The 17,169-nt window shown below is 41.6% G+C and overlaps 1 protein-coding gene across 2 annotated transcripts in view; it reads left to right on the forward strand.

The window, feature by feature from the left end:
- LOC134211789 (myosin light chain kinase, smooth muscle-like) overlaps nt 1-17,169 on the forward strand; it is a 66,896-nt gene that overhangs the window by 25,373 nt on the left and 24,354 nt on the right. For both annotated transcript variants that reach the window (XM_062689012.1, XM_062689011.1), the window contains exon 6: nt 5,863-6,526. In XM_062689012.1, coding sequence (XP_062544996.1) covers nt 5,863-6,526 — 664 coding nt within the window. The remainder of the gene's footprint in view (nt 1-5,862; nt 6,527-17,169) is intronic.

Genomic DNA, 17,169 nt, shown 5'->3' on the forward strand with positions numbered 1-17,169 from the left:
TCTCTTAATTTGAATCATCGGCTTTCTACCCGAGTATATTCGAAATGGGTTTAGACAATTTGACCGAATATTACAATCCTTCCCTCTTTAGTTCCGATATTACATGATAATCATTTGAAAGCTAACATTAGTCGAAATTTTAAATCGTAAATTCAATTTGTTTTCATGGCTTGATTTTATCGTTCAATAAATTCAGAATGTCATACAATTGACAATACAATTTGATTTTCAAGGGTTTTCTGACAATTTGATTTCTCAATGTTTTCTGATCTTTCTCTCTATTGTTAATTTTTTTCGAATGCATCAATTCTTCATGCAATAGCCAGGACTCAATGACAATTCAAGTTGCTTACATTGCTACTGGCTTCTTCTTCTTTTTTTTTTTTTTTTTTTTTTTTTTTTAGTTTTGTTTAGCCGATCGCGAATAACTTCGTGTTTGAATTGGGCTAGTTCTTCTTGTTTTCTGCCTTTTACGCTGGAAATTCGCTTCGTGCGCATGGAGTTCATCCGGGAACCCGAGTAACTCATCCTCGGAGTCTATGGATTCCCTTCGTCGTTTTTCTTGCTGGATAGATACTCGAAACGTTGAATTCGATTGTCGTGGCCCCACAATCTTTAGTTGATTCCGGTGTGCGTTACAGTTGTACCTGCCAAAAGAGATTTCAAATACATTAGTTGATACTCTTTTGACATATTTAGCCTCCACCCATCTCTCAATGGCATGCTTGTCGTTATTTTTATACCATATCTTATTACCTAGCGCAAGATTGAGAAATGGATCTTGGGAGGACGTTTCACCAACGTTTACATAAGTTTCCTTATGTTTGCATGGATCACTATATGATGAGCTTTCCTGGTCCATAAAGTTTCTTAAGCCTCGTCTAGGGTGTAAAAGATCTACTAGACTCTTTGGTTTAAAGCTTAATAATTTCTCAGATGGGAATCTGTCATCTGATGCAGAGCAAGTATTCCTATAATTAGCTAAAAAATATGTTATTCGATCATCGTCATCAAGTGATCTTGTCAAAGGATCTAAAAGAAATTTTTTTAGTACATCTTTGACTACCCTCACCATTCTTTCTGCCTGCCCATTGCTACTAGGATTATACGGAGGACTTTTCATAACTTTTATTCCCTGACGTTCCATGAAGCCAGTGAATTTGCTTGAATTGAATGGCGGCCCACCATCAGTAACAAGGACATCCGGGAGTCCAAAACGAGCAAAGACAACCGTGAATTTCTTAAGTACCTTGGACGCATCAGTTCCATTTTTCATTATTTCGACTTCAAGCCATTTTGTATAACTATCAACAATCAAGAGATAAGTTTTGGATTCAAGAAAAAAGAAATCTGCATGGATGCGACTAAATGGCCTCTTTGTAGGAATCCATGTTGTGGTACAATTTGGCTTTGGCACTACAGACATTTTAATGCATGGTTCACAATGTTTAACGAATTGTTCTATGTCTTTATTTAAGTCAAACCAAAATACATTACGTCGAGCTGCTTGCTTCATTTTAACAATGCCGTTATGATTTAGGTGAAGTAGTTTCAAAATATCATTCCTAAGTGAAAACGGGATAATTACACGGTTCTGGTATAAAACACATCCCTCAACAATTTCCAGATCATATCGTAATGAATAGGCCTGCTGCCAACTGTCGTCAATTTTCTTAGGCCAACCATTTTCCATGTGCTCAACTAACTTTGAGAGAAATATGTCTATTTTGCTTTCTTTTGCAATTAGGGAATAGTCCAAAGGAAAATCACCAAAAAAATTTATGCTTTTAATGCTGCCACTGTCGATCTTTTTCGGTACACTATCTTCTAGAGGAAATCTGGAGCAGAAATCTGCATTTCCCATTCTAGAAGACGGTCTGTAATGTATATCGAACTCATAAATAGACATTTCCATCACATATCTCTGTAACCTTGTTACACACAACGAATGTTTTCCGTCTTTCCCGAAAATACCCAAAAGTGGCTTGTGGTCTGTATAGACTGTAAATTTTTGACCAAATAGGAAATTATGGAATTTTTTTACAGTGCATACCAATGCAAGAGCTTCTAAATGTAAGATGGGATAAGTTTTTTGAGCTGAGTTTAATGAAAAAGATGCAAAACTAATGGGCTTTTCTTTTCCCTCAACCATATGAGCTATGACTCCACCTAGTCCATAGCTACACGCGTCAGATACCACAATAATTGGTTTCGCCGGGTCATAAAACTCTAAAAAATTTGCAGTTAATAAGGCTTGTTTGCTTTCCTCAAAGGTTTTCTGGCATTTTTCGTCCCAAAGGAACTTGGTGTCCTTACGTAACAAAGCGTATAGGCAATTCAGTTTTGCTGATAAATGAGGTACAAATTTTCCATAAAAATTAATCAATCCCAAAAATGCTTTAAGCTCAGTGGTATCTTGAGGAATCTTAGCTTTTTCTATTGTTAATAGCTTCTCCGGTGACGGAAGAAGTCCATCTTTAGTAACCAAATGCCCAAGATATGTAAGTGAATCAACAAAAAATTTACATTTCTTGTAGTTTACTTTTAAATTAGCTTTTTGTAATCTCTCAAGAACCAGATATAAGTTTTTTAAACATTCTTCAATAGTTTCACCGGCGATTAATACGTCATCTAAATAACAACGTACGTGTTTTAGTCCTATCAAAATTTGATCCATAACTTTTTGGAAAATGGCAGCACTTGACGATGCTCCCTGAGGTAACCGGTTGTAAGTGTAGAGTCCTTTGAGTGTATTTATTACAACGAATTTTTTTGATCGCTTTGATAACTCGAGTTGTGTATACGCCCCCGCCAAGTCTAAACAACAAAACCATTTGCAGCCAGCTATTGATGCAAATATCTCTTGTGCCAAGGGTAACGGATATGAGTTGGGGATTATTTGTTTATTAATCGAGACCTTACAATCTATCACCATTCTTATGTCATTATCTTTTTTAGGTACAATCACAATAGGCCCACTCACTAACCTGTAATGGCGAAATAACATTTTGTTTCTCAAGTGAATCCAGATGATCAACTACCTTTTCCCTCAATTTAAACGGCACGTTGTAAGCTTTTCTAAATATTGGTCTGTCCTCTTTCAAAACAAGATCAGCTTCAAATCCTGTTATTGGATATGAAAAATCACCATCAAAAACTTTAGGAAAACGAGATTTAATATCCGATTCAATATTACCCATGTCATGAATTTTCTCTGAATTGTGGTGCCCATCCTTACTCATCGTATTGATCATTATGGAATTACCGAAAGTGTTTCTCCAATTAGGATAGAAAATGTCCAGCCAATTCCGGCCGAACAAAGGCACGAAACTTTTTACGCAATCCAATATAACTAAAGTGACCTGCTGTTGAATGTAGTTGGCTACCACATTCACTGATATTTCACCAAAAATAGATAACTGTTGGCCGTTAACAACAACCAAACGGCTGTTGCATTTGGAGGTCTTCATACGATTGAAATACGCTCTGTATGTTGCCAGACTGATAACTGTAACTGCTGCACCACAATCGATTTCCATATCCAGCAAAATTCCTTCCACCAACGCTCCAACAATACATGGTTTACTAAATCGATTGCTAGCTATCATCATGCAAGGATAGTCATCGTCATTATCATCCGAATCTCTTATTTGCAACCGCTTGAAATCGTAGCTATTAATCTCAACCGGAGCCTCATCCATAAAATTCACGGTTCTACGATTTTTTAATTTAAAACAATTACGTTTTACGTGACCTCTTAGTTTGCAAAATTACAAATCACATTATGATGATTGTTTCCTTCTCTATTACCGAATCTACCCGAAAATTACCTTCTTGTTGATGCTCATTAAGATTACGGTTTCGTCTGTGATAGTAGTAACGATTATTGTTAAATTGAGCACGATCACGATCTCTACTGGAGCTTCTGCTCCTACTACGAACTGGTCGACCGTAATTCCTGTAACTTTGCCTACCGTTCCTGCTAATGTCACTCCATTTCGCCTGATTACCTAACCGATATCTCACTGAGTTCACTTCTCTTGGCTCCTCATGTCTTTCAACTAATTCTTTCGCACGGCACTTAGCTAATTCTGTCCTGATTACCATTTGCTCAACCTCTTCTAATGTCATATCGTCCTTCATAAGTAATTTATGCTTCAAGTCTTGGTCTCTCAAACCGAAAACTATTTTATCTTTGATTGCTTCGTCCTTATGTGCTCCAAAACCACAATGACTGGCAAGTAATTTTAAAGCTAAAACGTAATTCTCTGCTGGTTCATCGACACCTTGCATTCGCGCATGAAATTTATGCCTGTGCATCATATTGGGCTGCACTTTGTCCAATCTTTCTTTCAACTTGGCAATCAATTCTACATAGTCTATATCGGCAATATCTACTCCCGGATAAATAAGCTCGATTTCGTCAAAAATTACCGAACCACTCAGTGCTATCAAAAGATTCTTTTTGTTGGCATCCGAAACATTATTCAATTGGAACAAAATATTTATCCGCTTCATGTAACTAGCAAAGCTAGAACCACGTACGTAATGGTCAATACTCCCAATCAGAGACATGCTGACAATAGAAATATATCAATAACCGAATAGATGCAATTACCGTGAGCAGACTTACTTGATAAACCGCTTCTTACTCTTTTCCACAAATCGCTCACCAACGTTCACTTCCCAATGCGCTCTCCTCTCGCTGAGATTGGTCTCGCTCACTTCTCCGACGCTTACTTCTCCAAACTTCTTCCTCGCCGACGCTCGTCTCTCCGGCGCACTTCCTTACTAAGGTTGGATCTCGCCGCCGCGCTCTCGACGACTGAATGTTTTATCACTCTCTTCGGCTCTTTCACTGTTAGTACTCTGTTTATTCTCTCGTTGAGATTGCTTTCGCTCACCTCACCTGCGCTCACTTGTCCAACTTTCTTCCTCGCCGACGTTTGTCTCTCCGACAGTCGTCCTCACTAAAGTTGGATCTTTCGACGCCGCCGCGCTATCGACGACTTGATGTTTCACTATCACACTCTTCTTTCACAATTACTCTTTAATTTTTAAAGTGCAGGCTCATCCTCCGGAAACTCTTCTCACGATGTCTGTCTCACACCTTCTCTGATCGTATAACAGTTCGAACTCATCAAAAGGTATTACTTCTTATTACATTAAAGTACTTCTGCGCCGTTAAAATGGCGGACCAAGTGAAACAAAGGAAATTACAATGGCTATTTTACCTCTGAAGAAACATGTAGTAAGGCTTACTGAAAAATCTCCGTTTTCAGGCTTACAACCACACTTTCTATAGGCAAACTTACTGAACACTTTCCAAATATCTTCGTAGCTGTCAGCTACCCGAATTATCTTTTCCACTGCTCACTGACCGCCACGTGCTAATATATGTTCAACTTCTACAATCGATGGGAAGAACACCTGCGCTGCACGGCTAATTATTGCACGCTTCCACTAGCCGCTACGAGGAATATTATTTCTTTCGAACACCGTTTCGATTTGTATAGATCAATTTTTAATGCGTTTTCTCTAATCGTCGCCACTTAATATGTCTAGACTTAGGTTTTTTCTTTAGGATCAACTAATTAACACAACTGTTAGGTTTGAATATCAAAGAACAAGAGACAGTGTGCCTCGAACGTTTATTCATATGGACCTGATAATCTCTCACATACAGTTTCTCTCTTAATTTGAATCATCGGCTTTCTACCCGAGTATATTCGAAATGGGTTTAGACAATTTGACCGAATATTACAATTTTGAATATACAGTGTATATTGTATATATTTATTATGTAATATTCAATTTAATTTATTTACTACAAAACATAATTTAGCTTTCTCTTCGTTGCAGACTCGAAATTCAAATAATGGATGGTGCGTGGGATGTACTGGCAATTGTATTTGATTCCCTTTCTTACTTTGTGAAAAATTTGACATCTGAATCAACATACAAATTTCGAATACGAGCTAAAAATGCCTATGGATATAGTGAACCTGGTCTACCTAGTGATGTCGTTACAATTCCTTCTCAAAATTCCTTTAGCGAGAAGCAAAATTGCTATACAAACTGCGAGGTTAATCAAAAAGAGCAATTTTCAGAAGTATATGACTCGTTGGAAGAACTTGGTCGAGGAAGATTCGGCGTGGTTTCCAAAGTGAAGCACCGGAAAACTGGAGATATACGTGCAGCTAAACTAGTAAAGTGCATCAAATCGAGCGACAGGAAAAAGGTGCAAGAAGAAATCGCCATTATGAGATCTTTGCAACATCCTAAGTTACTGCAATTGATACAGTGTTTCGAAGGAACTCGTGAAATTATCATGGTAGTAGAATATATAAGTGGTGGAGAACTCTTTGAAAGGGTTGTAGCAGATGATTTTACGTTGACCGAAAAGGATTGTATCATGTTCATGCGTCAAATATGCGAAGGCGTAAACTATATGCATAATTTGTTAGTTGTGCACCTTGATTTGAAACCTGAAAACATCATGTGCAGTACGCGAAATAGTCATCAGGTAAGTAGAGTAATCCACATTCCATCAATAAGCTTCGATCTCAATTTAATCAAATTCAATTCAAAAAATAATTCTGCTACATTAAAAAAAAGTTTTAGTTATTGTCACCCGAAACTGCTGTAAAAAAAACACCATTTAAGAGCATGAGCATTATTACCGTACAATTTGTAGTTGCGATTCCGTTATTGAATAAAACTTGCGAAATTGTGCACAGAGCCAAATGAATGGGGGCTAACTTTCTTCCTCAAGGTAGAAAAAGAAGGATTGTTAAACCTGCTCTCTTAGTTACTAGAGACCGAGTATAACTCTCCATCTCCACGATTTTCTTGAGATAGGGCACTGTGTTAATTACAAATGATATGGGGTGATATATATATATTATTGCACATTGAAAACGTTTTTCTCTATCGAACTAGAGCGTATCGATCGAAAACACGTTCAAACGCGCATTAATTAAATTACCGACATTACAAGGCAGAACAAATATCCCAAATATTTTTTAAACTAGGGTAATTTGCCAAATGTTGAACGGCTAATTTCTTCGTCTACTGTTGATCGCACGTGCATTTCTTATGGGAGTTCAACAATAGACGACAAAATTAGCCGTTCAACATTTGGCGGTTTCCCCTAATTCCATTTGCTAATGACACAGTGTGCCGGTAGACCGTTGTTATAAAAGAATATCTAGATTCTTGTGGTAATACTGCACTGCCGTTCTACGCATAATTGTCCCATGTTACCTGATCATCAGAAAAATTAGCGGACTGTACTGTGGAGGGGTTCTGTATTCAAGAAAAACGACCGATCTTGTACGTGGTAAATTAACAACTAACTTTATTTAACAAGAAAGAAAAGGCATGTGTAATATGTATGTTTGTCTCCTTTTGTCATGTTGAGTGGTAGGGATGCACAGGTTGACGAACATCCTCCCCGGCGTTGAAATGACGATTTCAATCCTCTTCATGGTCGAACGGCAGTAAACAAACCTCCGTGACGGCACGTTTAAACTCTCCTCCGTTTCCTAGCTTTACGGTTACAACACGGATGATTCCATCAGCTCCAGGGTGCGTAGCTACGATCTTTCCAAGCGGCCATTGTAACGGAGCTGTGTTCTGGTCTACCAGCAATACGACCCCTTCTTTATTTTCGTTGTCTTGAGCCATTTCGAGCGATTTTGAAGCTCCGGAAGATAATCCGATGTCCATCGTTTCCAAAAATGTTGTAACATAACTTGCACTAACTGCCACCTTGACAGTGTATTTTCTTTCAGATTCGAGTATGACGGTTCTGCTACAGCTTGCATTTCTCGACCGATTAAAAAATGGGCTGGCGTAATAGCTGTGAAATCGCTGGGGTCGTCTGAACTCGGCGCCAAGGGTCGAGAATTTAACACAGCCTCAATTTGTGTCAGCGTGGTGTACAATTCTTCATAGGATAGCCTTCGGTCACCGACGATACGCTTGAGATGATATTTAACCTGTTTTACGCCAGCCTCCCAAATACCACCAAAGTGTGGGCTCCGTGGTAGAATGAACGCCCATTCAATTCCATTATTAGCACAGTAGTTCAAAATTTTTCCGGTAGCGCTCTGGTTTTGAAATAACTGCCACAATTCATGCAACTCAGAACATGCACCAACAAAGTTGGTTGCGTTGTCGGAATGCATCGTTTTCGGTAATCCTCGTCGACTTGTGAAGCGCCTTAGAGCCGCAAGGAACGCATCGGTCGTCAGATCAGAAACTAATTCTAGGTGTATAGCACGGGTCTGCATACACACAAATAAGCTTATATATGCCTTTGTTATTTGGGGCTTGCGAGCAGCTGAAGAAGATTTAATAAAAAATGGTCCGGCGTAGTCTACACCGGTGTTCGTGAAGACAGGAGCAGGACGGATGCGATATGATGGAAGGTCACCCATCATTTGCGTTGTCTTCAAAGGGTTTGATCTGAAGCAAGGTATACAGCTTCGAATTACCTTGCGAATCGTACTTTTTACATTTAGTGGCCAATATCGTTGCCGCACAATCGCGAGCAGACCCTTCTGCCCGATGTGCGAGTTTTCCAAGTGCAAATATTTTATGAGTGCTTCGATGACTGGATGTTTAGAAGGCAGTAGCATTTGATGACGACTATCATATGGTATAAAGGCTCGTTTGAGTCTTCCACCTACACGTAAAATGCCGTCTTCGGGGTCTATGAAAGCTTTCAATCCGTTGAGACGATGTTTGGTATCTTCGCCACTCATCAATGCAAGGATTTCTGGTTTGAAAGTTTCCTGTTGAATCAACCGCACTATCAAAAGTATCGATTTACTAATTTCGTCAGCAGTGAGTGAGCCTTTGATAACATTCTTCTTCTTGGACATAATGTAATTCAGGAAACGTGTTAAGTAGGCCATGCTACGAACGATCTTCAAAAAACTGCTGACCTTGTCAAAAATAGACAGTCGTTCAACAGGAGCGGTCGCAGTTAGCACTACACCAGAACGCAATTCCGGCAACTCTTCGTCTAGCATTTCGGCTTCTTCGGCTTTTTCAGCTACAGAAAGGCAGTTGAGCATTGATGGTCTATTCCACCATATATTCGATTCAATCAATTTCTTCGGATGCTCGCCGCGAGATATTAGATCGACGGGGTTTTCGTTGGTGGGAATATATTTCCAGCTGCAACATTGTGTCAGTTTTTGTATTTCGGCGACCCTATTCGACACGTAAGTGTGTAACGTGTTAGGAGCTTTCTTTATCCACGCTAGTGCAATTTTCGAATCGCTCCAAAGAAACTTCGACTCGAATTCCAATTCCATGGCATTCAACAACTTTACAACCATCTTAGATAGCAGCAATGCCGCCAGCAGTTCAGCCCGTGGGGTTGTGATGGCTTTATTTCTAAACTTTTTCTTCGGTAGAATGCGAGATTTACTGTATACAAGCCGCATTTGGATTGAGCCATCAGGAAAAATGGCACGCGTATACATGCATGCTCCGTACGCCGAATCCGAAGCATCCGCAAATCCGTGCAGTTCAAGCTTGAGATTATTATTCCAGGATATCCACCTCGGCAGCTGTACCTGCTGCAGCATCTTCATCTCGATTCGAAAACGCCGCCATTTGGAACCAACGTCGGAAGGGACAGGATCATCCCAATCAATTTGCAATTCGCCAACCTCTCGCAGAATTAGCTTCGCTGTTGTTATCACCGGACCAAAGAAGCCCAGAGGATCGAAAATTTTTGCTAGTTGACTCAGGAGCCTTCTACGAGTCAATCCATCCACATCATCGTAGTCTGGAACTGACACGGAAAACCAATCCTGAATTGGATTCCATGCCACGCCCAGAGTCTTTACCATCGTTTTGGAATTGTCGTCCGTTACTTCAAAAGAGTTACCTCGTAGCTCTTCAGGAATGTTTTGAACAATGTCCGAATGATTAGCACACCACTTATGAGCACCAAAACAGCCCTTCGCCAGTAACTCCGTCACATCACGTTGAAGTTGGCACGCCTTGGGTAAAGTATCGGCGCCCGTCAGGATGTCATCGATGTATGTACCCCTTTCAAATATCTTAGCTGCTTCTGGAAACTCATCCTTGTGGTTAACAGCAGTTTGCCTCAGCGCCATGGTTGCTTGAAACGGCGACGGCCCCAAGCCGTATGTAACCGTCAATAGCTCTCGTACGGTCAGAGGATCGTTTCGGTTGTATCGCCAGAATATACGTTGATAGCTGGCGTCTTGCGGATGGATTCCAACCTGGCGGAACATTTTCGGAATGTCTAATGTAAAGACGTATCGAAATCCTCGAAAACGAAGAAGAATTGCAGCCAGATCGTTTTGGATTGTCGGTCCCGTCATAAGTACATCATTGATCGAGACACCTGTGGTCGTCTTGGCAGATCCATCGAATACGACTCTTAGCTTAGTCGTCGTACTGGTAGGCCTCAGCACGCTATGATGTGGTAAATAATATACCGATCCCACGTTCTCGTTTGGCTCTTCCTGTATCTCTCGCATGTGGCCTAACTGCTCGTACTCTGCTATAAACTGCGAGTACTGTTCCTTCAGTTCCGGTTGCCTTTCAAGTTTGCGCTCCAAGTGAAGGAACCGTTTCAACGCCATTTCACGAGAACTTCCCAATTCATTTTTCCGTTCATTAAAGGGGTGTCGTACAACATACCTTCCCTCCTTAGTTCGTTGATGTGTTTGTCGGAAATGGTCTAAACACATATCTTCGTCCACTCCTACAGTTGGCCGAATCTCATCACAAGCCTCTACGCTATAGAAGCTTCTTAGTAGCTCGATGAGTGACTCGTCACTTATTGTCTGGCAGAAGGTATGTGCAATGATTGGCGCATCATGCCTTATTATTCCTCCAGCAATCCAACCCAGCTTGGTATTACTTAGTGTTGGGAGATTGGTTCCAAGTTCGAATCGGCTCTCTTCCAATAAACTCCAAAAGTATTCGGCGCCGATAAGCATATCGACACGTCCTCGCTTGTTGAAGGTCGGATCAGCTAGCGCCAATTTGCTCGGGATTGGCCATCCAGAAACGTCGAATGATTTCACCGGCAGATCGCCAGTGATTCTAGCAGTTACCAGTAAGTCCAAGACAATAGATAGGTTTGTATGGCAAGACCTGACCGTAGTGTGTAGCATTCGACCAATCCTAGTTTTGTTGCTATTAAGTCCACTAACTGTGAAGTCAGCGGGTATCATTTTCAACGAGAGGAGATTCGCAAAACGCTCCGTAACGAAATTCATCTGCGAAGCGGAGTCGAGCAGCACTCGGCATGGGTAGGGAGTACTGGCTAAGCCATCGACCAAAACAATGGCCGTTGAAAGTAGTGTCTGCTTCTCGATTTCACCAGCTCTTGCACACAGGGTTGTCATCGTCCCTGCTGGAATAGCGGTCGTTGAGTTAACATCGGGTTCTACAACGGGTGTTGCAGTCGATTCCACTGGTATTGTGGCACGATTCGTAATATTTCTTCCGTTGTTCTCATGAAGCGTGGTGTGATGCCTTTTTCCACACTCTCGGCAGGAATGTGATGAAGAACACGCGTTTGTTCGATGACCTCTTCCAAAGCAGTTAAAGCAAGCGCCGCACTTTTTAAGCAAATCGTATTTTTCACTGACAGTTTTGTTCTTAAAGGCTTCGCACTTCCAAAGTTCATGGTTTGCCTTACACACTTGACACTTGTGTTCATTTCTTTCAGTCTTCGATTCACTTGATATTAACGTATGGCTTCTAGCCATCGTTTTTGGTTTAGCACTCTCAGCTGATGGTTTCGTACAGGTGTCGAGCTTCTCGTATATACGGCACTGATCTTCCAGGAAATCCATTGTTGCCGGATAGGTAGAAAGCACATTCTTCGTCTGACGAGCTTCCCAAGCCACTCGTAGCTTCTTGTCCATTTTTCCGGCAATCAGGTTCACTAGCATCTGCTCACCAAGCCCATCCACAGGTAAGTTCTGGTGCTTCAGTGCCTCCACATTCTTGGTGCAAGTATCGATAATTTTCCGCAAGTTACTTGCATTTTCTTGGCTTACCTTTGGTAGGTTGAAAAGGTTTTCAACGTGTTTGTCAACAACGACTCGTTTGTCTTCGTAACGTTGGGTAAGCACCCTCCATGCAGCATCATAGTCGTTATTGTTAATCAAGTCCAGGGTTTCGACATTTCGTTTCAAAGAGACCAAAGCAAGCGTTTTTCGGGCAAAGGGAAATTCTTTTCTCGTTGTTTATGTTGAGGATCGTCTTTCATCCATCAATCTTTCCTCTAGAATTGGCCTTGGAAGATAAACGAAAATCTTGCCTATTGCATGAAAATCTTTTTTCGTTTCATCACTTTCACCTCTCACTCACTTTTCGCGAGAATTATTGCAGAACCATTACAAAATTGTATGGCCGCGCCGGGATTCGAACCCAGAATAGTAACAATAATAGGTGTGGGGATGCGCTTACTCTAGCCACACCACCACGCTATCTGTATGAAAGCGTTAAGTTATTTGTTCCACATAAGCTACTACCATTTGCATGTATAATGCCACGAAAAGACTCGAATACGAAAGAAAAAGAGCAAACTAATGATTGGCGGTAATCGAAGTGAGCGAAAAATGGTTATCACTCTCCAGGCTGTTTTTCTTTCCCGAAAAGCGATTTCTCCCCGAAAATTTTCGTGAGGGAGCATCCTGTGCTCCTGAGATTGAGTGAGCATTATGATCCCTGATCAAGTCTTGGTCTATGATACCAGCTGCTTGTCCGACAAGACTATTCCGTAGGTGAAACAATTTCAGCGCTGGATCTTCTTGGCGATATCGGTTCATAATCGTGGTGAAGATTGCTTTGAATGAATACCACTTCTCGTATGATCCGTCGAATGTCGGCAAAGGAACATGTAATGGTGGAAGATAGGGCTGGTTCGGATGCCACGCTTGAAGTGCGGGATCGGTTCCAATAGGAGAGATCGCGTTAGCTACTTCGGATTTGGTCACCGCTTCAATCAGCATACACAATTGAAGGGCAACATGATTGTAAAGCGACTCGAACTCGATGTAGCTCCCTGTTTCTTCGGCTAGCCGATCTTCAAGAAGTGGCAGTGCGTAAATCTGATTTTGGATGCCATTACATTCATGGTAACAGTTTTCCACTGTTTTCTGTTGTATCTGGAGGAAATGAACGTTTCCTATGTTCGGATTAGGTTGGTTTGCACTGTGTTGCAGAGACGTTTTGACACGATTGAGTTTTCCGTGTACTGCCACTCTCTGATTGACAAGTCCTCTCAGAAGATCTTCCATTCTTTTCACTCCTTCTTTTTTCTTTTTTTCAACTTTTTGTTCAGCAACAGTAGCATGTACAGTTTGGGTAGGCGTTCTTGGAGTCTTTTGCGACCTAAGACAAGGTGGCGATAACATTTTCCTTCTCACTCGCGCACTGTATCATGTTTGTTTTACTAATGGCCCGTTTACATATACGCTAGTTCTAGCGGACAATGCACTGTCCGACAGTACTAGCGTGATATTAGCACAATGTAAACAGAAACTGTCTTCGCTAATAAGCGTTTACATTGTGCTAATATCGAGCTAGTATTGTCGGACAGTGCATTGTCCGCTAGAACTAGCCTATATGTAAACGGGCCATAAACGAAAACGCACTGTCCCGAACAAACTTTCCGGAACGTTCGATTTATTTTTTCTTCTTGGTTCAAGAGCGGCTTCGACGACTTTTTTTGGCGACAGCGACTGCTTCTTGATTCTCAAATAATGCGCAGCGATTCAAAAACACTGCAGAAAAGACGCCACACGTCCTTTCTTCACTTCTACTTGTAGTGAGCTCCACGAGATGATTCCCCAGCGCGTCACTAACACCCGTCCGGCAATCGGCCAAGCTGGTGCTCTAGTTAAACTCCGATCTGTTTGATTTCACGGAATTTATCACAGAACCCCGTCGTTTAATCCCCTTTCGCGTATCCGGCTCTAGAAGGACCACAATGATCATCAGAAAATTTAGCGGACTGTACTGTGGAGGGGTTCTGTATTCAAGAAAAACGACCGATCTTGTACGTGGTAAATTAACAACTAACTTTATTTAACAAGAAAGAAAAGGCATGTGTAATATGTATGTTTGTCTCCTTTTGTCATGTTGAGTGGTAGGGATGCACAGGTTGACGAACATTACCTTTGATGAAAAAATCCAAACTCGAGTCAATTTGTCCCACCAATTTATAAAATCGATTCGATCTTAAAATTTAACAAATATTTTTGGGATGTTAAGAGCGTAGGCAACACTTTTCCGGGACATAAAACGAATCCCTACTTATTTAAACGGTTTTCAGCCTCTATTATTATCAGACAACAACTTTATTTTTTCAGTGGGACAAATTGACTCGAGTTTGAGATTTTTCATCAAGGGTAACATGGGACAATTATGCGTAGAAGGGCAATGCACCTCTGGGCCAAAAAAACCCATAGAAAGAATCCTGAGAAATCTTAATTTGAGGAAATTAAAAAAAAATCTATATTTTAATTCAACATTGGTACATATCGTATATGTATACAGAGATGATAAGTGAGAGACTTCCCGGGTAGAAGAAAACAGCAAAATAATATCAAGTTTTACTATTAATATATGAATAACTGAATAGTAAAATCTAAAAAAGAAGCCTTTGCGGGATGCGTTGAGCTTCTGATAGAACTTGCGTGTATCTTGAGAACGGCACAGCTGTTCCATCTCCTCGCACTCCGCTTCTTCCAGGCGGCGTTTCTTCTCCTGAAAAAGGCGGGTCTGCTGTCTCCGCGTCCGTCTATAACGTTCCACGTTCTGCCGGGTACCTTGCTGCAGCGCGACCGCCCGCGCTGCGTCCTTCTCCTCCAGAATCTGTCTGCACTCTTCGTCGAACCAATCGTTCCGTCGACTTCGACCCATATACCCGACGTTGTTCTCCGCTGCGTCGTTAATGGCTGCTTTGACTGTATTCCAGCAGTCCTCAAGAGGGCCTCCATCGAGCTCACCCTCTTCCGGCATCGCTGCCTCGAGATGCTGCGCGTATGCAGTGGCGACATCAGGTTGCTTCAGTCGCTCTAGGTCGTACCGCGGCGGTCGTCGGTACCGAACATTGTTGATGACGGATAGTTTTGGGCGCAGTTTAACCATCACCAGATAGTGGTCAGAGTCGATGTTAGCGCCACGATATGTCCTGACGTCGATAATGTCGGAGAAGTGCCGTCCATCAATCAGAACTTGGCGATTTGTGATTCTGTCTGCAGTGGTGATCTTCAGGTGTACCGATACGGGAGGCTGTAATAGAAGTAGGTGCTGCGAATGGCCATATTCTTGGAGGCGGCGAAATCAATTAGTCGTAGGCCGTTTTCGTTCGTCAGCCAGTGAGCGCTGAACTTTCCAATAGTCGGTCTGAACTCCTCCTCTTGGCCAACCTGAGCGTTCAAATCTCCTATGATGATTTTGACGTCGTGGCTTGGGCAGCTGTCGTACTCACGTTCCAGCTGCGCGTAGAATGCGTCCTTATCATCATCAGAATGTGCTCCGGAGTGTGGGCTATGGACGTTGATTATGCTGAAGTTGAAGAACCGGCCTTTGATCCTCAACCTGCACATTCTTTCATTGATCGGCCACCACCCGATCACGCGCCTTTGCATATCGCCCATCGCTATGAAAGCTGTTCCCAGCTCGTGTGTGTTGCCGCAGCTCTGGTAGATGGTATGATTACCTCTAAACGTTCGCACCATTGGTCCCTTCCAACAAACCTCCTGCAGCGCTACGATGCCGAATCCACGGTCCTTGAGCACATCGGCGAATATGCGTGTGCTCCCGATGAAGTTGAGAGATTTGCAGTTCCACGAACCGAGTTTCGACGCTTGCCATGTGCTTGCTAGACGGAGATGGCGACGCTTGCAATGTGCTTGCTAGATGGAGAGGGTGACGCTTACCCACTGTTCATCTAATGCCGTTTTCGTTTTTGCGGTGTAGCTGCCAGTGGTGCGAATTCTCAATCTCAGTGACTGAAATTTGTTGAAATTGATACCATATCCTCTTCACACTCACTTCCGAACAGTGAAAACTGAAAATGGTTAGCAGCAACAATCAAAGAAAGAGTAAACAAAAGACCTCTCTTCTCATTGCACACGCAGCCCGCAGTGACAGTCCATTCAGTTCACTCGCTGCTGCGTGAATGCGACGGCCCTATATAAATGCATGGGTGAATACTATCACTTGAAAGACAATGACAGGAAATTTGTGCCAAGTGATCACCAGCTTCAGCCCGCTGTAGGCAAACCGAGTAAGCTAATCTACTCCTGCTTTGTCTTACTGCCTGAAAGACACCGTCACAGGCGAAGAGGAGCAGAGAAAAATACAAAACAAAAGAATCACACTCAGCAGGCATTGTTGATAAATTGCACCACTGGTAGCTGCACCGGGTGAACACTTTCTGCACTGAACTTGTTCGTTTTTGGTTTTCGCTCTACACTCAAACCCCACTTTTTCGTGCACCGTACGGAAAGTGTACCACGCATAATATCGAGAGTGTAGCTTGTTCGAATGGTGGTGTTACCAATACAGTCGCATGTCACGTGCTTGTTGCTGTCAAATTCTGTTTTGTTTTGACTTCGGTACTGATGTGCCGGGTGCGCGTTGGAGTTAGATTTTTTTTAATAAAGTGGGAATGGTGATTGCGCGTTGTTTTAATTCTATTTATCTAATGCAAAATAAATAAAAATGTAGTTTATGTATGTCATAAGAAAAAGATAATTAAAAACAGTGTAGGACATTTACTAATCCATTAGTTTATAAAAGTTAGGCGATGAACCAAGGTAAAAGAAATTGCTTACATTCAACCAGTTGTATTGTACTAATTCATGTTCCTGCTATTTAATTTTATACTTTCGTTACCTTGACCATCGGTCTGAATATATTATTAGTCATGAACTCAAAAATAGTTCCAAAATTTTGAACCAATATCAGAACTTGTTCTTCGAACTATCTTTTGGAAAAATCAACTAGCTTGAGGTGAAGAATCATTCCATAAACTCTTTTGAATTACAAGTTTTTGGTATTTGCAAAGGATTTTCACAACATTTTCAGATTTTGAATATTCAGCTTTGATCTATTGAAATTTTGTTGTTTTTTATTATCTTA

This window comes from Armigeres subalbatus, chromosome 2, assembly GCF_024139115.2.
Source record: "Armigeres subalbatus isolate Guangzhou_Male chromosome 2, GZ_Asu_2, whole genome shotgun sequence".
Taxonomy (NCBI): Eukaryota; Metazoa; Arthropoda; class Insecta; order Diptera; family Culicidae; genus Armigeres; species Armigeres subalbatus.